Here is a 26368-nt window from a genome sequence, read left to right as displayed (position 1 = left end):
GTTTATTTATTTCTAGGTTGGCTTGGTATGGTTCCCAATCAGAGGCAGCTGTCTATCGTTGTCTCTGATTGGGGATCATATTTAGGCAGCCTTTTCCCACTGTTTGGTGTGGGAACTTGTCTTTGTATTATAGCCTTTTGCACTACAAAGCTGCACGTTCGTTTTGTTACACTTGATTTGTTTTGTTGCTGGTTCAAATGAATAAATATGATGAACTCCTTCCACACTGCACCTTGGTCCAATCCTTCCAACTACGAACGTTACACTAGGCTAATGTGTCTAACATATTTGTGCTCTATATCCCACAACTGACCTCATTTTTATTACTGTTCAGACATGTCCTAAATTAACCAAATACTTCACTTGGACGTGGGCACAAAGACATCTTTCTATGGGTTCACCACAAACACTATGAAGAATTCCCTCAATTCTTACAGAAAAGATGGCTTCACCAAGGTCCCACAGGGACAGGTAGGAATTTGTGGGACAGGCTACAAGCAGCGTTTCCCAAACTCTGGCCTCTGGACCTCAAGGGGTGCACGTTTTGGTTTATGCCCTAACACTATACAGTTGATTCAAATGATCAAAGCTTGATAATTAGTTTATTATTTGAATCAGCTGTGAAGTGCTAGGGCATAAACCAAAACATGCACCCCTTGGGATCAAGAGGACCAAGTTTGGGAAACCCTGGGCTACAGTGTTGAATCCGGTCCATTTTAAAGTGTTAGGAATTTGTCATACTCTGAGTGGTTGTTTATGCAACTATTCCTTAAAGCTTTGACTATTCCCTATCTGCAGAGAGTCCGATACATCTTCATTCCGTCCAACGAACGGGACTATGTGATGATGTCAGCTGCTATCCAGGGTCTCACTGTCACCTCCGGTCATGACAAGGGGGACTGGTGAGTTGAGAGGGTCACATATGTGAAGCCCACAATAAGAAGAGTAGTACATCTTTCTCCCCTCTCTCTCCAGATGAAATCTCGCGTCTTGTGACGGCCGGCCGCCCAACAACCTGCCCGCTTGACCCTATCCCCTCCTCTCTTCTCCAGACCATTTCCGGAGACCTTCTCCCTTACCTCACCTCGCTCATCAACTCATCCCTGACCGCTGGCTACGTCCCTTCCATCTTCAAGAGAGCGAGAGTTGCACCCCTTCTGAAAAAACCTACACTCGATCCCTCCGATGTCAACAACTACAGACCAGTATCCCTTCTTTCTTTTCTCTCCAAAACTCTTGAACGTGCCGTCCTTGGCCAGCTCTCCCGCTATCTCTCTCAGAATGACCTTCTTGATCCAAATCAGTCAGGTTTCAAGACTAGTCATTCAACTGAGACTGCTCTTCTCTGTATCACGGAGGCGCTCCGCACTGCTAAAGCCAACTCTCTCTCCTCTGCTCTCATCCTTCTAGACCTATCGGCTGCCTTCGATACTGTGAACCATCAGATCCTCCTCTCCACCCTCTCCGAGTTGGGCATCTCCGGCGCGGCCCACGCTTGGATTGCGTCCTACCTGACAGGTCGCTCCTACCAGGTGGCGTGGCGAGAATCTGTCTCCTCACCACGCGCTCTCACCACTGGTGTCCCCCAGGGCTCTGTTCTAGGCCCTCTCCTATTCTCGCTATACACCAAGTCACTTGGCTATGTCATAACCTCACATGGTCTCTCCTATCATTGCTATGCAGACGACACACAATTAATCTTCTCCTTTCCCCCTTCTGATGACCAGGTGGCGAATCGCATCTCTGCATGTCTGGCAGACATATCAGTGTGGATGACGGATCACCACCTCAAGCTGAACCTCGGCAAGACGGAGCTGCTCTTCCTCCCGGGGAAGGACTGCCCGTTCCATGATCTCGCCATCACGGTTGACAACTCCATTGTGTCCTCCTCCCAGAGCGCTAAGAACCTTGGCGTGATCCTGGACAACACCCTGTCGTTCTCAACTAACATCAAGGCGGTGGCCCGTTCCTGTAGGTTCATGCTCTACAACATCCGCAGAGTACGACCCTGCCTCACACAGGAAGCGGCGCAGGTCCTAATCCAGGCACTTGTCATCTCCCGTCTGGATTACTGCAACTCGCTGTTGGCTGGGCTCCTGCCTGTGCCATTAAACCCCTACAACTCATCCAGAACGCCGCAGCCTGTCTGGTGTTCAACCTTCCCAAGTTCTCTCACGTCACCCCGCTCCTCCGCTCTCTCCACTGGCTTCCAGTTGAAGCTCGCATCCGCTACAAGACCATGGTGCTTGCCTACGGAGCTGTGAGGGGAACGGCACCTCAGTACCTCCAGGCTCTGATCAGGCCCTACACCCAAACAAGGGCACTGCGTTCATCCACCTCTGGCCTGCTCGCCTCCCTACCACTGAGGAAGTACAGTTCCCGCTCAGCCCAGTCAAAACTGTTCGCTGCTCTGGCCCCCAATGGTGGAACAAACTCCCTCACGACGCCAGGACAGCGGAGTCAATCACCACCTTCCGGAGACACCTGAAACCCCACCTCTTTAAGGAATACCTAGGATAGGATAAAGTAATCTCACCCCCTCCCCTTAAAAGATTTAGATGCACTATTGTAAAGTGGCTGTTCCACTGGATGTCATAAGGTGAATGCACCAATTTGTAAGTCGCTCTGGATAAGAGCGTCTGCTAAATGACTTAAATGTAATGTAAATGTACTTTTGAACAGCATGATACAATGGTGTGTTGAAGTACTGTGGGCAAAGAAAGCGCAATGATCTTGCGCTTATGCTGGTGAATAGGCTTCTCAGTTGTAAATCAATTTATTACCACAAGATGGTGCTGTTGTATTTCTATGAATGTGGTGCGGTGTGCAATGGATAGAATCTTGTGAGTGGTGGTAAGGGCTTAACGCATACAATTCACTTGATGATACTCATCTTTTTGTAAGCTCCCTTGCTATGTACTTTTTGACGTTCTTAATGGAACGTTTTTTCACCCCTTACTACATTTATCCCCTCAAACAGGTCCTCTCGATACTTTGGATTTAAAGCACCAGTTAAGCACTTTAAAATGCTTCATCCAGATTTTATTACATATGTAATGCAAAGGTAAGGGGACTCGTATTGCCAGGTTAAATTGAGACTTTTAGATCATTATTGTCTGCTTTTGACACTAATGACTGTTGGCTGTCAATGCTGCACAGGTTTCTGAAGTCTCCCCTGCTGAAGTACAGTCAGCTCTACATGCCCAGCACTGGTGCTCTGATGCTTCTAACCGCCCTGCACATGTGCGACCAGGTCAGGTCACATCACCACACGCTTTGCCCTTGGTCATCTATTGGTCACTGTTTAACCAACCAAGTGTCTAATGACATATGGCAACTTGGCCAGTATGGAAGTGATTTATTGGGAAACCATGACAACCTCTGTTTATAGTCCTGGTATAGACTCCATATACTGTTATTCCATATTGATTGTGTCAGATGTAATTCATTAACATAATCCTACAGAAACAGTAAATGTGGATTATAATGAATGAACTTTTTTGTAGGGGTTGATATGTTTTTTTTGTAAGGGAAAATCAAGTCTGAAATGTAAAAGTGGAAATTACAAACTTCAGAAGCCTTTTTAAATCTCAAATGTCACAAAAGTATTTAATTTCCTGCTTTTCAGGAAAGTTCTACTGCAACAGGATGATCAAATTAAGATCCTACATCTGTATTGAAGGCTAGATGGTGCTATACTGAAACAATGCATGCAAATATTTACACAGCTGACTGAGAATGCAATTCATGCATAAGTGAACAAATCACATACCTTCCTGCAGGTGTCTGCATATGGTTTCATCACAAAAAACTTTGCAGACTTCTCTGACCACTACTGTGATGCTGCCGCTGCGCTTCTATGCCAATCACGACATGCAGATGGAGAGCTGGCTGTGGGAGGTACTGCATGCACGAAAAGTAATGTCACTGCACAAGAGGACAAAAGTAAAATGATGGACACTCAATTGTATTTTCATGTGAAAAGCCTTCCTTGAAATGAACTCCTATGTATGCCATGGAGGTAGTCCCTCTGAAGGAGTGGCTGCTGGAGTTGTGTGGCGTCCTTTGTCATTAGTCTCACAGCAACATTAAAGGCCTTTGACGGTGTAAAGCCAAGCTCAGGTGTTCCAAGCGTCTGTTTGTGGGATCAGGCCTTCTTTGATCATTTGAACAACCCTTATCTTCTCTGTGAAGGCAGGTGCAGGGAGCCGAGACTATAGTCTCTCGGTCAGTCCTCTTTCTCATTTTCCTGCAATGCCTAGTCTCATTAGAAACTGTCAGGTTTGACTGGGACTCACAATGAAAGCATTCACATTATGAAGCCAGCAGTCCATTCATGCCAACCTTTTTGTAAATGAGCTTTGACGTGCAGCCTCTTTGCACAGTGCCTATCCAAGGATAGGTTACTCCAAGCCACAATAAAGACAAAGTGACACATTCTTGTGTCAAGCTTTGATCTGCTGAGCTATTGTTACCTACATACATGGATCTCCAGTGTCTGTTATGAATGAAATCCTGATAATAGACTCGTGAATGCTGCTAGATTATGTAATTCACTGTAAAGGCAAGATAATGACCACTTGTAACAAATTGTACACATTTTTGGGGAAAGCTGTGTTATGGCCATTTTCTGCAACTGACAGCTGTGTAAAATGTTATGGGATGGCATCTTATGTGCAATTGTTATATTCTATCAACAAATATTTAATTTTACTACAAACCTAATTAAAGCTAGAGTCCTTAATTGAAACAATAGCAAAGCGATCAGCGGCCTCTATTTTGGTAAAAAGCTGAGGGATGGGCCAGGAGAAACGTAACCAAATTGTAACTCAAATTCATAGAGCTATGGATGCAAGGACTGACCAGCCATGATATCAACATTATAGTTGTAACCATGTTTTGAGGCTATACAGTTTGTTTAAATACATTTACATTGTTTACAAACACATTTTTGGTTCTGATTGGGTACAACAGTTGAACTAAGCTCATAGGCATTTGTCATCTTTAATAATCAATTCGTATATATTAAAAATGTATGTACAACTAGGGATTCTGGCTTTAAAATGTAGTGTAGTGCATGTTATGTATTTATTTATATTATTTATTATTATTTACGTCATATCATTTCAAGTCCCACTGGCGCGAGTCGGGTCGCACAGCTCGTTCTTTTTGGAAGCGGAGGAGGGGAAAGCGGGGACAGAGGACCGTGGGAGGGACGAACACATTGGATTGGATCTGACGGAGCAAGTGACAATGTAGTGGAGTCTGGCTTTCGCGTCGGAGTTGGAAAATATTGCATCAAATTATACAAACTTTAATATATTTTTATATTTCACATATATTTGTGATGAGTAGGTTATGTGTTTACTGGACATAAGAGGAGTACTAAGATTCGCTTTTTGTGGGAGACTGACTCAATTACTTTCCTTGAGTTATTGGAAGGCTACGATTACTTTTGCTTGGACCTTGGAAGGCTCTCTGAAAACTGCCACCTTGACATGTATTCCCGTTTTCTAACATGCAACAACAACACTGTATAAGGTAAGACAAATGTGAATTCAATCGTTATAATTATGGATAAGACAGGAATGGCCCCTACCGACAGGCTCGGGGAACTAGTGTTGCTAGTTAAGAAGTTCAGTCCGAAGGTCGCTAGCACACTTCTTAGCTTTGCTAGCTAGCTAGCCATGTTATTTTAGTGAACGAAGCAACCGCGATATTGAAAAGTAGATGCTAGCCAAAGTGATAGGCTTGCTACATATGGAGTAAAAGCTACTAGCTAATGGTATTTTTCATTTAATAATAACCCAGTCCAGTTCAAGTTGCATTGCACGTTTGCGCCATGCTTTGTAATGTGTCTTATTTATGGATAGTTATTACTCAATTATAAAAGTATCTTACAGTTGGATGAACAATAAAATAACTAGGTCTATTTCTAAAAACACATTATTGGCAATATATGATCCATAATCTAAATCCTACATCATGGTGTAGTTCTCCATTGGGACCAGTGAATAAAGTTGCACCCCATCACCAGCTACACACTCTAACCTCTCAAACACACATTCATATTGTGTGACCGCTTGAAGCATGAAAAGACTAGCAGCTAATGGCCTTGGTGGGGGAAGAGGAGGACATGATCACTGTTATTGGGAATGACAGCTTTGCTTACGCCCTGTGCACCTCTTTGGGTGTGTGGTGTACTGAGACTGTCAGGTTATGTAATGTAGCAAGCAATTTTCACACAAAAGAACAGTGCAGACTGCAGACCTGTGCTGTGCAGACACCATCTCATTAGTGGGATCCTGCTGTGCACACTGAACTTTCTCAAAACGGTGTATGTTTACATAGCAACACTTTGCTGTACATGAATTTCCTGGCCAGGTTGATCTGAACTGGGTAGAGGAGGAGAAGATGAATATTACGAGTAGCCTCTCTAGCCCAGTTAGCCACCATTCATGTTTCTATTAGACAGCTCTGCAAACGTTATGTCAATATGTTTGTTATACTCACCAAATATGGAGTTTCACTGAGCAACTATCGTCATTTACTGCCTTCACACCCGGTATGTACTTCCAAAAAAGGTCGAAATAAATGTTTTATCAATGATATTTTGGGATACTGCACTCCTGCTGTATCAGCTGACCTGTGCATGGCAGTAATGAGGAGAAGGGTACAATTGGCCTGTAATTCAGGGCGTTCCTGCATGTGGGTATTCCTGCATCTGCAGGAACCCCTCTTTATACTTCTATTGGTACATTTTTAAGTTAGGACAGGCAGGAGGCGGGGGCGCTCCAGTACAGTAAGTGGGGTTAATGCACAATAATGTTGGATGCCAGCCGCCAATAAACTCACAGAAGAAGGTGCGGCAACAGTAGCTAGCTAGCCATACACCGGTAGATGGTGTCTTTCGCCCCTGGCGAGGGCAGGTGCTCGCCAGGCGGGAGTGAAGGACACTGTGTACTAGCTTAGCCAGCTAGTCCTAAGAACCGGTACACAGCACACTGTGTGCTAGCGACACCATGTGCTTGCTAGTTAGCTTAAAAAAAGGACACTGTCTACCAATCGTCCCCACCTCCTGCTAGCACAGCAGGCGGGAGGCGACACCATGGACTAGCTAGCGTGATAGTTAACGACACTGTGTGCTTGCTAGTTAGTGAGCTAACTATCAAGCTAGCTAGTCCATGGTGTCGCCTCCCGCCTGCTGTGCTAGCGGGAGTTGGGGACGATTGGTAGACAGTCTCCTTTGTCCCCGCTTGTCAAGCAAGGTTTATTCCAGTGCATAGGAGTCGGGGTGACACTGTGTTCTAAGTAGCAAGATAGCACATGGTGTCGCTGATTAGCTAGCTAGTTAACTATCACAGTGTCACTCCCGTCTGTGCTAGCGGGAGGCGGCGGCACCGGTACTAGACAGTGTCCTCCTCCCTCGCCTGTCGAGCACTGTTTCTCACAGATCTGTTGGTATTTGGTATTTTATTAGGATCCCCTTAATCCCAGTGGCAGGTCATAGGTAAAAATAGAAAAGAGTACAGGGCCTAGAGAACTGCCCTGCGCTACACCACACTAGAGGTCGACTGATTATTATTTTTCGATGCCGATTATTGGAGGACCAAAAAAAGCCGATACTGATTAGTCGGCCGATTGTTATAAAATAATAATTTAATAGTAAAAATATATATATATATATTTGTAATAATGACAATTACAACAATACTGAATTAACACTTAATATAATACAGAAATAAAATCAATTTAGCCCCAAATAAATAATGAAATAATGAATGAAATGAATGAAATGAATGAATGAAATAATGAAAATGTTCAATTTGGTTTAAATAATGCAAAAACAAAGTGTTGGAGAAGAAAGTAATATGTGCCATGTAAAAATGTGTGCCATGTAAATTATGTGCCATGTAAAAAAAGCTAACTTTTAAGTTCCTTGCTCAGAACATGAGAACATATGAAAGTTGGTGGTTCTTTTTAACATGATACTTCAATATTCCAAGGTAAGAGGTTTTAGGTTGTAGTTAATATAGTTTTTAAAAGACTATTTCTCTCTATACCATTTGTATTTCATATACCTTTGACTATTGGATGTTCTTATAGGCACTATAGTATTGCCAGTGTAACAGTATAGCTTCCGTCCCCCTCCTCGCCCCTACCTGGGCTCGAACCAGGAACACATCGACAACAGCCACACTCGAAGCATCGTTACCCATCGCTCCACAAAAGCCGCAGCTTTTTTTTAACTACTCCAAATCTAAAAGTGAGTGATGTTTGAAACAGTATTAGCGCGCACCCCGCTAACTAGCTAGCCATTTCACATCGGTTACACCAGCCATTAGGCTGATAGGCTTGAAGTCATAAACAGTGCTGTGCTTGAGAAGAGCTGCTGGCAACACGCACGAAAGTGCTGTTAGAATGAATGATTATGGGCCTGCTGCTGCTCAGTCAGACTGTTCTATCAAATCAGACTTAATTATAACATAATAGCACACAGAAATACGAGCCTTTGGTCATTAATATGATCGAATTGGGAAACTATCATTTCGGGGAAAAAAAAGTTTATTATTTCAGTGAAATACGGAACCGTTCGGTATTTAATCTAACGGGTGGCATCCCTAAGTCTAAATATTCTTGTTACATTGCACAACCTTCAATGTATGTCATAATTACGTAAAATTCTGGCAAATTAGTTCGCAGTGAGCCAGGCAGCCCAAACTGTTGCATATACCCTGACTCTGCGTGCAATGAACGCAAGAGAAATGACACAATTTCACCTGGTTAATATTTCCTGCTAATCTGGATTAGTAGTTATAACTAGTGATTATGATTGATTGTTTTTTTATAAGATAAGTTTAATGCTAGCTAGCAATTTACCTTGGCTTCTACTGCATTCGCGTAACAGGCAGGCTACTCGTTGAGTGCAATGGTTAGAGCGTTGGACTAATTAACTGTGCGATTGCAAGATTGAAACCCCTGAGCTGACAAGGTGAAAATCTGTCGTTTTGCCCCTGAACAAGGCAGTTAACCCACAGTTCCTAGGCAGTCATTGAAAATAAGAATGTGTTCTTAACTGACTTGCCTAGTTAAATAAAAGTTATACATTTACATTTTTTATTGAAAAAATAATAATAATAATCGCGGCCATTCCGATGAATCGGTCTCTATAGGGCGTGACGGGAGTAAATTACAATAGTTTCTCAGTGAAACTCCGTATTTGGTGAATAACGAACGTGTTTTGACATTATAACGCTTGCTGAGCTGTCTAATGGGGAATGGATGGTACTGTAGCTAACTGAGCTGGAGAGGAGACTCATCATATTCATTGTCTCCTCCTCTGCCCACTTACTGGTTCAGTGTGATCGTGAACACATCACAGTTTGCGTTATTGTAGTTTCATGCACAAGTTCCATCTAATTCTGCTACAATCTTAAGTGAAACAAATATAGGTAAATTGTTTAAAAGCAACAAACACTCCTTAACTAGGCTACTTCTTGCTCTCATTTCTCTCAACTGTTCTTGGCCATTGGGCTGGAAGAGTTTAAGTACCCTCCAATTCAAATTGCATTTGATACATGGTCAAGCATTGAAAACCTTATCTCAGAGCCTCAGTGAAAACTGTAAATAACACCAGCTCACTTGCTGAAAAGGCTCTAAAAAAATGTCCATCATCCTCTATGGGCAAGTTGCTCTCTCATGAATCATTTGTCCATAAAGTCCTGGTATGGACTGCAGTCATTAACCTCTTGGTCCTACCTGGCACGCAGGCGTCCCATCTAGAGCTCTGGAAATGCAAATGCGCTACGCTAAATGCTAATAGTATTAGTTAAAACTCAAACGTTCATTAAAATACACATGCAGGGTATTGAATTAAAGCTACACTCGTTGTGAATCCAGGCAACAAGTCAGATTTTTAAAATGCTTTTCGGTGAAAGCATGAGAAGCTATTATCTGATAGCATGTAATACCCCAAAAGACCCGCAGGGGACATAAACAAAATAATTAGCATAGTCGTCGCTACACAAACCGCACAAATAAAATATAAAACATTCATTACCTTTGACCATCTTCTTTGTTGGCACTCCTAGATGTCCCATAATCACTATTCAGTCTTTTTTTCGATTAAATCGGTCCATATATAGCCTAGATATCGATCTATGAAGACTGTGTGATAAAAGGAAAAAAATAGCGTTTCATAACGTAACGTAATTTTTTAAAATTCAAAAAGTCGACGATAAACTTTCACAAAACACTTCGAAATACTTTTGTAATGCAACTTTAGGTATTAGTACACGTTAATAAGCGATAAAATTCATCAGGAGGCGATGTCAATTCTATAGGTGTCTGTTTCGAAAAAATGTCTTGGAGAGAGCTCGACCAAAACATCCGGGTCGGAGACCGGAGGGAATCGATTCCCTTGATTCGGTTAGACCAAGAATCAATTGCGAATCAAATGACAAGACTCTAGACAACGTGTGGAAGCTGTAGGCACTGCAACCTCGGCCTCATTTAATTCGATTCACTTTGAACAATTCCTTGAAGTTGCGGATGGATATTTTTTTCCATTTTCAGTGATCAGATATTCCTGCACTTTTCGATGAAACGCACATTCTGTTATAGTCACAGCCGTGATTTAACCAGTTTTGTAAACGTCTGAGTGTTTTATATCCACACATACTAATCATATGCATATACTATATTCCTGGCCTGAGTAGCAGGGCGCTGAAATGTTGCGCGATTTTTAACAGAATGTTCGAAAAAGTAGAGGGTCGACTTAACAGGTTAAACCATATTTTTTTTCTCATAAATTGCACTGTTTACCAGCCTTGTTGTTGTTGAGGGGGATGGATAGCATAGGCTACTTAATTTAATCTCAGATATTTACTGCTCACCATGAATTGAAGTGACAACGATGCGTATTTATGTATGAGTGAGATGTTCATTTTGTGGGGAGATTCTTAGAGTGTTTCAGGATATTACTCCCTCCCTCACTGTTTCAGTTTCCTGAGAGATAAAGGGCACTCCACTGATTTTTCCTGTAAGGGCAAGCCGGGTTAAAAATGAAAAAAAGATCATAGGCACGCTGGACTTTGGCAAATAGTTTTTTCTTCCCAGTTTTTAATATTTTGATTAATTTCCAAATTAATAAGCCCGTAGTATTCGGGTTGAATTTTGTTGAAGCATGGTAAAAACCCTGTTGCTGTTCTTTGGGTTGGAGCTTCCTTGGGGTTACACGCTTTTTGACGGCCTTGCTTTGGTTTCTCCTCCATGTTCACTATAGCCATATGGGCATTGAAAGACTTGCATGTCTGTGTGGGTTGTCCAGTATTGAGTCTGGACTATGATATAGCCTATTAACCCAACTGTTATACTCGTTTTCTCTTTTCTCAGGTTCTGGCCTGCTGGTTCATGCGGCTCCATTCCAGCCTTCTCTGTGCTCTGACCACAGCACCCGTCGGGGCCCTCAAGCACATAAATGGTAGCTCCACACAACTCCAACCCCTGACACATTCTGTACAATAAAACATTTAGTAAATAAAGACCGAAAGAAAGTTGAACAGAAAATTTAAGCAGCAAAAGAGATTTTCCGTCTCTCAGGCTTCCTTTGACTTGGCATCCGTAACCGGACTGGGAGTTGAGACCGCTGATTTGAGGCTGTGAGTGTCCTCCCCTCTACTGCTTCACATTCCCTCACCTGTCAGCTGTGTGTGTTTCTGTGAAGACAGTAACTCTGAGGTAGGTTGATGCGGCTGTGCCTTAGCATGGCGCTGTGAGGAAGCCGCTGCCTGGACTCTGGACGGACGCTAGTGAAGCGCTTACACACCTTGGACCATCATGGGGAAGGAGCAGGACCTACTGCAGGCTGTCAAGACCGGAGACCTGCCCTCCACTCAGAAACTACTGGCCAAGCTCAAAGCCAGCCGAAACAGTGAGTCCTTAAGTTACCCTTAAATCTTAAATCTCATAGCCAGATTTATTTTAGCTTGCTGAAAGGCTGAGGGAGTGTGCAGTGCAATACATCTCCGTTATGTTTATTTGCCCAAGCTTTGGGATTATTGGCAGATGGCACCTAAGACAATTAGATGTGCGCACAGTCAGAAATCTCTTCCTCTGGAGGCAGTAAGGCAATCGGTAACATGCTTAAACAAGCAGTTTGATTCATTCTGTCTGCTACTGCTGATGCCACACCTGTCATAACTACTAAACGTCTCCCAAATCAATAGATCCTGCTAAACGTCTACGCCAGTGATTCTCTGACAGGAGTAGGCTAGTCGAGCCAGCGGAAATCGACAGTTCTCAGTTGTTCAGACATGATTCAAAAGCCAGTGTTTGCTATCTAACTGACTCATCAACCAGTTTCTTGCTGGTTGACTCAATATTTCAACAAATTACATTTCAGTCATTTAGCAGATGCTCTTATGCAGATCTTTCACCTAGTTGGCTTGGGGATTCCAACCAGCGGCCTTTCGGTTGCTGGCCCAACGCTCTTAACTGCTAGGCTACCTGCCGCCCTACACAGTTATGTGTATTGTCTTTCTCATGAAAAGGTGATCAACTCTGTTATTGGATTATGAGAAAGATGGCCTACCTTTTACAAAGTGGAGTGTTGTAGCTAATCCTATTGAATTTAGAGTGATCCTTATGTTCAGTGATTGAGTGTGTTTGTTCATGGGAGCTGTGCTGAGAGGAGGTGAGTGCTCTCAATTCTCTACTCTGAGGTCAAGCTTCAGGAACTTAACTACAGAAGACGCTGAGCCTCAGCTAAAGCTTTGGGGAAATCTATCCCTTTGGATTAGCCAGGCCAGCTCCAATCCAGCCCTTATGATGATGGCGCACTAATGAACGCTCGCTCTTGGGAAACTAAAAGCTTATCCACATTCTCCCCGGGTTTTAATTCACTGGACCATAAGCTTACGGCCATCTATATCGTTTCCCTTGAGAGGGACACTTTCTATCTCCAGAGTTGCTATCCGCTGTATGAGGGTTTGTGGATGGGGTGGGCGGGTGGGTTTCCACTTGCAGACCCCCATCACAAATGCCTCAAGGTTTGAGGGGAGGGGGGGGGGGCTCAGTTGCCTCTTCTTGAGCTATCAATTCCTCCGATCTTTCTGCTCTCAAAAGCTGTTATCTCCAACTACAATGGTATATCAACTGAGATTACTGCACCTTTATCCTTCTGCTCTTCCAATCACTAAATTCACCTACTGGCATAGTTTACAAACACAAAGACCATTACTCACACACCCAGGAGGACGTTTTCTCTGACTATGAGTGTTGTTGTGTTCTCAGAGGCCTATGTAATTACTAAAATGACAGTGGGCGGCTGTTTAGAGGCTGTTTTTCCACAACCACAATGCCACAAGGTGCAAGACGTTCTGGAGGACTCCTGTATTTAGTTGCTTCTCTCTGCTCCTTCACTGTAGAGCTAGTGTCCGACATTGAGTTCAACATGACACCACACAGCACAGTGACTGAGAGAACTGAGAGCCCCAGGCCAGGAGGTTGGCTGCTTTATCATTGTGAAAACCTATCACCCTCTGTGCTATTCTGGACCCTCTTTTGGCTCTAAACAAACATGAATTGCTGTGACCCAGAGGGGAGAGATGATGGGATAAGAGGGATGGGGAGAGTTAAGTGGTCTCAGTGTACCCTGTGTTTTTCCTGTGTTTATCAAATTCAGCAGACTATTATATTGTAAGAATTGTGGACATAAGGTGTAATTACACTATAAAGGTCTCTTTGTCTGCCGTGTGGTTGTGAACTCTGTCAAGCGTTCATATTAAAGGGCAACTCCCACTTTTCAACCTAATTTTCATTATATCCTGCACAATACCAGTGTAAACATACAGCTGCACCATTGAGAGCATATTGACTGGCTGCATCATGCTTGGTATGACAACTGCTTGGCATATGACCGTAAGGTGCTACAGAGGGTAGTGCATATGGACCAGTACATCACTGGGGCCGAGCTCCCTGCCATCTAGGACCTCTATACCAGGCAATGTCAGAGGAAGGCTGTAAAAATTGTCAGACTCCAGCCATCTAATTCATAGACTGTTGTCTCTGCTACCGCACGGCAAGTGGCACCGGAGCGCCAAGTCTGGGACCAAAAGACTCCTGAACAGCTTTCTAACCTTGAGCCATAAGGCTGCTAATCAAATGGCTTCCCTGACTATTTGCATTGACCCCTTTTTTATTTGCACTGACTCTCTGGCACCGGCTCACTCACTGGACTCTACTCACACATACTACACTGACCATCTGGCACCGGCTCACTCACTGGACTCTACTCACACATACTACACTGACTCTCTGGCACCGGCTCACTCACTGGACTCTACTCACACATACCACACTGACCATCTGGCACCGGCTCACTCACTGGACTCTACTCACACATACTACACTGACTCTCTGGCACCGGCTCACTCACTGGACTCTACTCACACATACTACACTGACCATCTGGCACCGGCTCACTCACTGGACTCTACTCACACATACTACACTGACACTCTGGCACCGGCTCACTCACTGAACTCTACTCACACATACTACACTGACCATCTGGCACCGGCTCACTCACTGAACTCTACTCACACATACTACACTGACCATCTGGCACCGGCTCACTCACTGGACTCTACTCACACATACTACACTGACTCTCTGGCACCGGCTCACTCACTGAACTCTACTCACACATACTACACTGACCATCTGGCACCGGCTCACTCACTGGACTCTACTCACACATACCACACTGACTCTCTGGCACCGGCTCACTCACTGGACTCTACTCACACATACTACACTGACCATCTGGCACCGGCTCACTCACTGGACTCTACTCACACATACTACACTGACTCTCTGGCACCGGCTCACTCACTGGACTCTACTCACACATACTACACTGGCACTCTGGCACCGGCTCACTCACTGGACTCTACTCACACATACTACACTGGCACTCTGGCACCGGCTCACTCACTGGACTCTACTCACACATACTACACTGACTCTCTGGCACCGGCTCACTCACTGGACTCTACTCACACATACTACACTGACCATCTGGCACCGGCTCACTCACTGGACTCTACTCACACATACTACACTGGCACTCTGGCACCGGCTCACTCACTGGACTCTACTCACACATACTACACTGACTCTCTGGCACCGGCTCACTCACTGGACTCTACTCACACATACTACACTGACTCTCTGGCACCGGCTCACTCACTGGACTCTACTCACACATACTACACTGGCACTCTGGCACCGGCTCACTCACTGGACTCTACTCACACATACTACACTGACTCTCTGGCACCGGCTCACTCACTGGACTCTACTCACACATACTACACTGACCATCTGGCACCGGCTCACTCACTGGACTCTACTCACACATACTACACTGACCATCTGGCACCGGCTCACTCACTGGACTCTACTCACACATACTACACTGACCATCTGGCACCGGCTCACTCACTGGACTCTACTCACACATACTACACTGACCATCTGGCACCGGCGCACTCACTGGACTCTACTCACACATACTACACTGACCATCTGGCACCGGCGCACTCACTGGACTCTGCTCACACATACTACACTGACTCTCTGGCACCGGCTCACTCACTGGACTCTACTCACACATACTACACTGACCATCTGGCACCGGCGCACTCACTGGACTCTACTCACACATACTACACTGACCATCTGGCACCGGCGCACTCACTGGACTCTACTCACACATACTACACTGACTCTCTGGCACCGGCTCACTCACTGAACTCTACTCACACATACTACACTGACACTCTGGCACCGGCTCACTCACTGGACTCTACTCACACATACTACACTGACCATCTGGCACCGGCTCACTCACTGGACTCTACTCACACATACTACACTGACACTCTGGCACCGGCTCACTCACTGGACTCTACTCACACATACTACACTGACCCTCTGGCACCGGCTCACTCACTGGACTCTACTCACACATACTACACTGACTCTCTTGCACCGGCTCACTCACTGGACTCTACTCACACATACTACACTTACCATCTGGCACCGGCTCACTCACTGGACTCTACTCACACATACTACACTGACCATCTGGCACCGGCTCACTCACTGGACTCTACTCACACATACTACACTGACCATCTGGCACCGGCTCACTCACTGGACTCTACTCACACATACTACACTGACTCTCTGGCACCGGCTCACTCACTGGACTCTACTCACACATACTACACTGACTCTCTGGCACCGGCTCACTCACTGAACTCTACTCACACATACTACACTGACACTCTGGCACCGGCTCACTCACTGGACTCTACTCACACATACTACACTGACCATCTGGCACCGGCGCACTCACTGGACTCTACTCACACATACTACACTGACTCTCTGGCACCGGCTCACTCACTGGACTCTACTCACACATACTACACTGACCATCTGGCACCGGCTCACTCACTGGACTCTACTCACACATACTACACTGACCATCTGGCACCGGCTCACTCACTGGACTCTACTCACACATACTACACTGACTCTCTGGCACCGGCTCACTCACTGGACTCTACTCACACATACTACACTGACCATCTGGCACCGGCTCACTCACTGGACTCTACTCACACATACTACACTGACCATCTGGCACCGGCTCACTCACTGGACTCTACTCACACATACTACACTGACTCTCTGGCACCGGCTCACTCACTGGACTCTACTCACACATACTACACTGACTCTCTGGCACCGGCTCACTCACTGGACTCTACTCACACATACTACACTGACCATCTGGCACCGGCTCACTCACTGGACTCTACTCACACATACTACACTGACACCGGCTCACTCACTGGACTCTACTCACACATACTACACTGACTCTCTGGCACCGGCTCACTCACTGGACTCTACTCACACATACTACACTGACCATCTGGCACCGGCTCACTCACTGGACTCTACTCACACATACTACACTGACCATCTGGCACCGGCTCACTCACTGGACTCTACTCACACATACTACACTGACTCTCTGGCACCGGCTCACTCACTGGACTCTACTCACACATACTACACTGACTCTCTGGCACCGGCTCACTCACTGGACTCTACTCACACATACTACACTGACTCTCTTGCACCGGCTCACTCACTGGACTCTACTCGCACATACTACACTGACTCTCTGGCACCGGCTCACTCACTGGACTCTACTCGCACATACTACACTGACTCTCTGGCACCGGCTCACTCACTGGACTCTACTCACACATACTACACTGACTCTCTGGCACCGGCTCACTCACTGGACTCTACTCACACATACTACACTGACTCTCTGGCACCGGCTCACTCACTGGACTCTACTCACACATACTACACTGACTCTCTGGCACCGGCTCACTCACTGGACTCTACTCACACATACTACACTGACTCTCTGGCACCGGCTCACTCACTGAACTCTACTCACACATACTACACTGACTCTCTTGCACCGGCTCACTCACTGGACTCTACTCACACATACTACACTGACTCTCTGGCACCGGCTCACTCACTGGACTCTACTCACACATACTACACTGACTCTCTGGCACCGGCTCACTCACTGGACTCTACTCACACATACTACACTGACTCTCTTGCACCGGCTCACTCACTGGACTCTACTCGCACATACTACACTGACTCTCTGGCACCGGCTCACTCACTGGACTCTACTCGCACATACTACACTGACTCTCTGGCACCGGCTCACTCACTGGACTCTACTCGCACATACTACGCTGACACACACACAGGCTACATCCGACTACATACGCTCACACACACAACACACATGCATATTGATGCCAAACACACACTCAGGCATAGACAGACTTTCGTACTCTTCACATACGCTTCTGCTACTCTGTTTATTATCTAATCTGATTGCCTAGTCACTTTTACCCCTACCTACATGTACATATTACCTCAACTACCTCGTACCTCTGCACATTGAGTATGTTTACATGCACACTAATAATTAGATATTAAACTGATTATTTTAGATGATGCAATAGTCATGTAAACACCTTACTCTGCTTATCTTAATCGACGTAAGGTCAGAATCTAAGTAAGCATACACCGATTCAAACTCCTGGTTTTCTGATCAACCTTTCAAATGATTTGGACATGTAAACACCTTCGGCGTTCCAGCAGTGTATTTGATCTGCCCATGTGCGAGCACCAGCTGAGTGAGCCTCCTTTATTAACACGAGTGAAGTGTGTTCGGAACAACAATGTATGTGTCTTAGAAGTAATTTTCACATACAAACTTGATCAAATATGCTTACCAAAATAACATGTTCGCCGTGGTAGGACGTTTATTTTGATTGTCGATTTTCTGCATTTATCAGTGTCACCAGGTAGCCTGATTTCAGATGTGTCCATGTAAACAAGATTATTAGGGAAATCGTTCCTCTTGCAAAGCATGTAAACATTTTAATCAAATTATTAATCTGACTATCCACAGTAACCGCACTCATTGACTCTGTACCGGTACTCCTTGTATATAGATTTGTTATTGTTATTTTGTGTTACTATTTCCTTGTACATTTTTTTGCTAATTTGTCTTACTTTTTAGTTCTGCATTGTTGGGAAAGGGGTTGTAAGTAAACATATCATGATAAAGTCTACACTGGTTGTATTCAGCGCATGTGACTGATTTGTTTTATGGAAACAAATATAAAGTTCTACACAATGACATCAATGTTTAAACATTTAAAAACTGTGATTTTCAAACACCGAGGCCATCATTGTAAATAAGAATTTGTTCTTAACTGACTTGCCTAGTTAAATATATATTTTTAGATTTGTGGTGACGTGGGGAGCAAGGAAATACCCTCCCTTGGGCTCGAAACTCGTTGCAGGTTTAAACCCTTAAAATCAGTTTTTACTTTTAATCCTACAATGTGACAGAGAATCATGTTTTTATTACATTTCTAATAATCTTTTTACCACAGTTCATAGAAACGCGCTGTTTTCACATACAGTTGAAGTCGAAAGTTTACATACACCTTAGCCAAATACATTTAAACTCAGTTTTTCACAATTCCTGACATTTAATCCAAGTAAAAATTTCCTGTTTTAGGTCAGTTAGGATCACCACTTTATTTTAAGAATGTGAAATGTCAGAATGATTTATTTCGGATTTCCACAATAAGTTGGGTGAATTTTGTCCCATTCCTCCTGACAGAGCTGGTGTAACTGAGTCAGGTTTGTAAGGCCTCCTTGCTCTCATACGCTTTTTCAGTTCTGCCCACAAATGTTCTATAGGATTGAGGTCAGGGCTTTGTGATGGCCACTCCAATACCTTGACTTTGTTGTCCTTAAGCCATTTTGCCACAACTTTTGAAATTTGATTGTCCTTTTGGAAGACCCATTTGCGACCAAGCTTTAACTTCCTGACTGATGTCTTGAGCTGTTGCTTTGATATATCCACATAATTTTCCTCCCTCATGTTGCCATCTATTTTGTGAAGTGCACCAGGTCCTCCTGCAGCAAAGCACCCCCACAACATGATGCTGCCACTAGAGGTCGACCGATTATGATTTTTCAATGCCGATACCGATTATTGTAGTTCCCCAAAAAAACCCGCTACCAATTAATCAGCCGATTTAAAAATAATAATAAATACAAAAAATACATTTTTAAAAATGTATTTATTTGTAATAATGACAATTCCAACAATACTGAATGAACACTTTTATTTTAACTTAATATAATACATCAATCAAATTAATTTAGCCTCAAATAAATAATGAAACATGTTCAATCTGGTTATAATAATGCAAAAACAAAGTGTTGGAGAAGAAAGTAAAAGTGCAATATGTGCCATGTAAAAGAGCTAACTTTTAAGTTCCTTGCTCAGAACATGAGAAAATATGAAAGCTGGTGGTTCCTTTTAACATGAGTCTTCAATATTCCCAGGTAAGAAGTTTTAGGTTGAGGTTATTATAGGAATTATAGGACTATTTCTCTCTATACCATTTGTATTTCATATACCTTTGACCATTGGATGTTCTTATAGGCACTTTAGTATTGCCAGTGTAACAGTATAGCCTCCGTCCCTCTCCTCGCCCCTATCTGGGCTCGAACCAGGAGCACATCGACAACAGCCACCCTCGAAGCATCGTTACCCACCACTCAGTCAGAGAGCTCTATCAAATATCAAATAATAGACTTAATTTTAACATAATAACACAGAAATACGAGCCTTAGGTCATTAATATGGTAAATTCCCGAAACTATCATTTCGAAAAACAAAAAAACGTTTATTCTTTCAGTGAAATACTTAACTGTTCCGTATTTTATCTAACAGGTGGCATCCATAAGTCTAAATATTCCTGTTACCTTGTACAACCATCAATGTTATGCAATAATTACGTAAAATTCTGGCAAATTAGTTCGCAACGAGCCAGGCGGCCCAAACTGTTGCATATAGCCTGACTCTGCGTGCAATGAACGCAAGAGAAGTGACACAATTTCCCTAGTTTAATATTGTCTGCAAACATTAATTTATTTTAACTAAATATGCAGGTTTAAAAATATATACGTGTGTATTGATTTTAAGAAAAGCGTTGCTGTTTATGGTTAGGTACACATTGGTGCAACAACAGCGCTCTTTTTGCGAATGTGCTTGTTACATCACCCGTTTGGCGAAGTAGGCTATGATTCAATGATAAATTAACAGGCACCGCATCAATTATATGCAAATGAGGACAAGCTAGATAAACTAGTAATAACATCAACCATGTGTAGCTAACTAGTGACTATGTTAAGATTGATTGTTTTTTATAAGATATGTTTAATTCTAGCTAGCACCTTACCCTGGCTCCTTGCTGCACTCGCATAACAGGTAGTCAGCCTGCCACGCAGTTTCCTCGTGAAGTGCAATGTAATCGGCCATGATCGTTGTCCAAAATGCCAATTACCGATTGTTATGAAAACTTGAAATCGGCCCGAATTAATCGGCCATTCCGATTAATCGGTTGACCTCTAGCTGCCACCCCCGGGCTTCACGGCTGGGATGGTGTTCTTCGGGCAAGTTTTAATGACTCCAACCTAAGTGTATGTAAACTTCCGACTTCAACTGTACGTAGACAGGTTTGGTGCCTGAGATTATGAATATGACTTTGAAAAGTGGCGGAATTGCCCTTTTTATCACGGGATGCTCTTGTGGCCCCTACACTCCAGGCTGGAGTTGCCTCAGCCAGCTGACAGGCCTGCCGTGCTGCTTGGGTCTGCCCCCAAGTCCCTGAGGAGATTCCTAGAGACTGTCGGATTACCCTCTCCCTTTGTTTTGCCTCTCGCCCATCCCAATTTATCACTTTATACGGTACGTGTGGCTCAGCTATTGTTATGAGCTACAACCCAGCCCATTGAAGGGATTGGGGACAGTCATTACCCCCGCCATCAGGTTTCCACAAACAAACACATCACACAACCGTTTCTCTGACATCTGGTACCTCAGGTCTCTGCCTCACCCAATCCACTCCCTCCCATATGGTGCTCAACCAGATTAAGGGGAATTACGGGTCGGACTGGGATGACAAAGAAAGGTCCAACGTAGTGGGGCTTCCTCTTCTTTCTCCGACATGGCAGAGTCAGCCAAACTAAACCCTTAACAGGCCCCCGGTGAGCTAGCAACAGCGCGGTGTGAGTTCTGTGTCCCACGTCTCATGGTCAAAGAGTCTCAGGAACGGTGGGATGTAAGCTAGGTCAGTTGGCTCAGAGACACATGTTCGGACTCTGACCTCTTTCTCTCCCTCTGGCCACAACATAATGAGGGACCCAGGTTGGAATGTTTAGGAATTTGTTTGAAGAGGTTAAGTGTGTGATAATATAGACAAAATCCATGTGTTAATCCTGTCTAACTCATTTTCATTACATCCCCTAGACATCAGATACCACAAATCCCTTTGTTTTTTAGTTGCATTGGTTTTTCCCCCCGTTCTGTGGATTTGGCTTTGTTCAGAGCTGCCACAATTAAAACATGTTTAAAACGCTTTGTCTGAGATTGACATTTGGTATATTGGAATATGGGAGCTGTTAGAATGAGAGAGGATCACATGTTTGTGTGCTATATGTAGTAAAGGTCGATCGATTAATCGGATTGGCCGATTAATTAGTGCCGATTTCAATTTTTCATAACAATCGGAAATCGGTATTTTTGGGAGCCTATTTACCGATGTTTTTTTTGTTTTTTTACACCTTTATTTAATCTTTATTTAACTAGGCAAGTCAGTTAAGAATGCATTCTTATTTTCAATGACGGCCTAGGAACGGTGGGTTAACTGCCTCGTTCAGGGGCAGAAAGACAGATTTTCACCTCATCAGCTCGGGGGATCCAATCTTGCAACCTTACAGTTAACTAGTCCAACGCAATAACGACCTGCCTCTCTCATTGCACTCCACAAGGAGACTGACTGCCTGTTACACGAATGCTGTAAGCCAAGGTAAGTTGCTAGCTAGCATTAAACTTATCTTATAGAAAACATTCAATCATAATCACTAGTTAACTACACATGGTTGATGATATTACTAGATATTATCTAGCGTGTCCTGTGTTGCATATAATCTGACTGAGCATACAAGTATCTAAGTATCTGACTGAACGGTGATAGGCAGAAGCAGGCGCGTAAACTTTCATTCAAACAGCACTTTTGTGCATTTTGCCAGCAGCTCTTCGTTGTGCGTCAAGCATTGCGCTGTTTATGACTTCAAACCTATCAACTCCCGAGATGAGGCTGGTGTGACCGAAGTGAAATGGCTGGCTAGTTAGCGGGCGCTAATAGCGTTTCGATCTTCACTCGCTCTGAGCCTTGGGGTGGTTGTTTCCCTTGCTCTGCATGGTTAACGCTGCTTCGATGTGGTGGCTGTTGTCATTGTGTTGCTGGTTCGAGCCCAGGGAGGAGCGAGGAGAGGGACGGAAGCTATACTGTTACACTGGCAATACTAAAGTGCCTATAAGAACATCCAATAGTCAAAGGTTAATGAAATACAAATGGTATAGATGGAAATAGTCCTATAATAACTACAACCTAAAACTTCTTACCTGGGAATATTGAAGACTCAAGTTAAAAGGAACCACCAGCTTTCATATGTTCTCATGTTCTGAGCAAGGAACTGAAACGTTAGCTTTCTTACATAGCACATATTGCACTTTTACGTTCTTCTCCAACACTTTGTTTTTGCATTATTTAAACCAAATTGAGCATGTTTCATTATCTACTTGAGGCTAAATTGATTTTATTGATGTATTATATTAAGTTAAAATAAAAGTGTTAATTCGGTATTGTTGTAATTGTCATTATTACAAATACATTTATTTATTTATTTTTGAAAACGGCCGACTAATCGGTATCGGCTTTTTTGGTCCTCCAATAATCGGTATCGGAATTGAAAAATCATAATCGGTCAACCTCTAGTATGGAGCTACTCATTTGTCCTGCATTATAAAGTCAATATTTAAAACTGATGTTGGTTTCCATTATGGTTTTTTACCTCCGACCTCTATTTGAAAGTCCAACATATTCAAGCTGATAAGGTTTCATTTGTGTTTTTATGCCAAGAAATATTTCACAGCTTGTTGCCCAATTAGACCTACAAAGCTTGGGGAAATGGTTTGATGTTAGGTGTGCATCCATGCAAACCCCCAGGAATTGGGAGTGAAACCCCCCTGGCGTATAACATCGCCATCTGTCTTTTGTAAACATAAGTGTGCCACACACTGCATTATTATTGACCAGAGGGAGCAGTGGTCTGTATTGAAGACCATCAATGTCCCATTACCGGCGTCTCGTAAAACTGTTGGGCCACAATGAAAGGCAAGGCCGTTAAGAGAGCCCCAAACAAAATGTCCAGCGCGGCGGTGGTGCCTGTGGGCATTCTCCGGGAGGGAGCAGCTGTCAGCCTCCCCAGGCCAGTGATAGGCTTCTAAGGAGCCCACTGTGACTGTCTATTGGTCGCCGGGCCACTCGCCCATACTGCAGCCATGGTTTATTCATGACTTTGTGTTCAAACAGAGCCAGCCCACCCAAACACCCAATCCAGTCCCTTCATTCCACTTACTTACTACTCCTGCCGCCTTGTGCTAGCCAGAGGCAGGAATAAAATCTGGGGCATCATGACACAGACAGGCACACAACCTCCTCCGTCCCTCCACGACAGAGGCATCACAGTGTTGAACTATTGAACTTACAATAATTCTGGGAAAAGCTCAATCCATTTACAGTTTAGTCATTGCCAGTATAGTACTTCTTGCTACTGGCAAAAAGGAATGAGCTAGAGTTCACTTGATCTGAATATTGTACCCGTTTTTCTAGTTTCCATCCCAACATACTAGACGTTTTGCATATAGACTTGACCTTGTTTCATGCAAACAAAACATATCGTTTGCTCCGTCATCTGCTAGTTTTTATGGTTGACGTTCAACAGAATATTATGCGTTCTCCTTCACCATTGCACCTTCCTCTCCCATGTCACAATGCCTCAAATACAGCTCAGGCTAATGAGAAGGCAATTTCCACTTTCTTTTCAGACTGGGCATATTGATGGGAAAGTGTTAAAACCTTTTAGACAGACCGTGAAATTCTGTCTCTGTACTGAAGCCGCCGGTGTTTGCCTGTCAACTCTACCGTTGGTGTGCTAAATGTTTAATTGGCTCGCTAAACAGACAGGTCCCATAGACCTTGTAAAGGAGGTCAGTTAGCCCATGCCTCAGAAGAGGAAGAAGCACTGGTCTGTGTTGGAATGGGGCCCTTCAGGACCTCTAGCTGTCTGGTCTCTGACGTAAGTGGAAAGAGAAGAAACCCAAATGGGAAAAGCAAAGGTTATTGTTACCAGAGTGGTCTACCTATGACCCTTTGTCAAGTGTTCTGTTTTCTACTGGGTTGGATCACAGACAAGCTAGCCAACATTTATCAAAGCACTTCTTAGTTTTACTCATCTAAGACCAAGAAGAATCTATTAGCACAGCCTCAAGGATATCTCTTGCCTTGGACATTTGGGAAACTGCTGAACGTCTATTGAACTTTGTTTCATGTCTCTCTTTAACCATCCTTTAACTTTTGTTGATGAGTACCAGATTTACTGGAATTAAAGCGGTGGGGGTCTTTCAAAACCACCCGTTACAGCAGATACCAATGTCGATGATACAACAAACGTTGGAATGCACTACCATATTTACAAAGATGTTGAATGACATTGCCCTAATTTGTATGTTACGTCATGCATGTGCTTGTAAGGATGTGTGTAGTCTGGGGTGGGTTGGGGGTGTATGTTTTTGTGTATTATGTAAGCTTTGTTCAGCAGAATGGGCTCTTTTTGTTTGTTGCTTATCTCTGCGAGTCTGTTTCCACAGCATCAGATGTACAGCTTTCACAATGTCTCATCATTGACATTGCCTGACTGAACAACCATACGATTTTAAGATATGACTGATTGATCACCTCTTTGGAAAATGTATTAAATCTTATTCTTTATACAGTCCAGATTAGAATGACATTTTGGATGTCACGTCATGGTATTTCCACATAGAAACGTAGGCTCATATGCACATATCTCTCTACCTCTTATGGTTCAAGGCTGGCTTTACACATTCACATTTTGACACGTGCGTAATAGTGGAAAGCTGATATTCTGACTGCAGTTTTTTTTCCACAAGGCACCAGTTCAGAGCTTTTAAAGTACCCTTCCTGTTGAGGGCCTTAATGACTCAGCCTTCAGGCAGGATGTGACTGGAGCATAGGCCCAGGTGCACTCTGAACTGGAAAAAACGGAACATTTAAGATGCAGTTTCACGCTGACAAAAAGCTAAGGCACCAAACGGACAACAGAACAGTATGACTTATGGCTCCCTGCTGTGGACTGCTTGGTCTTATCAAGGTTTCAGTTATTTTCCCCCAAATCCCTCCCGCTCCGTCTGTGTCAACCATTGTCCAAGACACGACATAGGAGCACAGTGCGTCTGAATGCAGAAAAAGAATAGGAGGGATGATGTCATGTTGTAGGAATGTGTACCCCACAAGGAAACCTCCGATCTGTTTTCTGGAACAGGAATCTGACTCCTCTTGTGAAATTACAGTTTGGCTTAACCCGAAGACTGAGAAGAACGTTTTGGTGTAGAGGACAAAGAGAAGGGTAAGAGGCCTCGGAACTTTCCAACAGAACTGTTACTATTCTGCCCTCCAGGAGTCTGAGGCGACTTCAAACAGGACTTTGGGTTTAGAGGAGAGAAAAG

At 43.9% G+C, this 26368-nt stretch overlaps 2 protein-coding genes across 8 annotated transcripts in view; both read left to right on the top strand.

Moving 5' to 3' along the window:
- Window positions 1-363: 363 nt before the first annotated feature.
- Window positions 364-3954, top strand: LOC118384196 (alpha-N-acetylgalactosaminide alpha-2,6-sialyltransferase 2-like; the record flags this gene model as incomplete). Its single annotated transcript, XM_035770522.1, is given in 6 exon segments — window positions 364-471; window positions 799-902; window positions 2981-3064; window positions 3160-3253; window positions 3783-3844; window positions 3846-3954. Coding segments are annotated over 6 exon segments (561 nt in total), but the record flags the coding sequence as incomplete, so codon positions are not given.
- A 1231-nt stretch (window positions 3955-5185) lies between these two features.
- Window positions 5186-26368, top strand: part of LOC118384802 (caskin-2-like) — a 116528-nt gene continuing 95345 nt past the window's right edge. For all 7 annotated transcript variants that reach the window (XM_052519050.1, XM_052519054.1, XM_052519053.1 and 4 more), the window contains exons 1-2: window positions 5186-5541; window positions 11395-11932. In XM_052519050.1, the coding sequence (XP_052375010.1) occupies window positions 11839-11932 (94 nt within the window). In that variant the 5' untranslated portion in view covers window positions 5186-5541; window positions 11395-11838. The remainder of the gene's footprint in view (window positions 5542-11394; window positions 11933-26368) is intronic.

The sequence above is a fragment of the Oncorhynchus keta genome, chromosome 5, assembly GCF_023373465.1.
Source record: "Oncorhynchus keta strain PuntledgeMale-10-30-2019 chromosome 5, Oket_V2, whole genome shotgun sequence".
NCBI lineage: Eukaryota > Metazoa > Chordata > Actinopteri > Salmoniformes > Salmonidae > Oncorhynchus > Oncorhynchus keta.
This window is presented reverse-complemented; position numbering and strand designations above follow the sequence as displayed.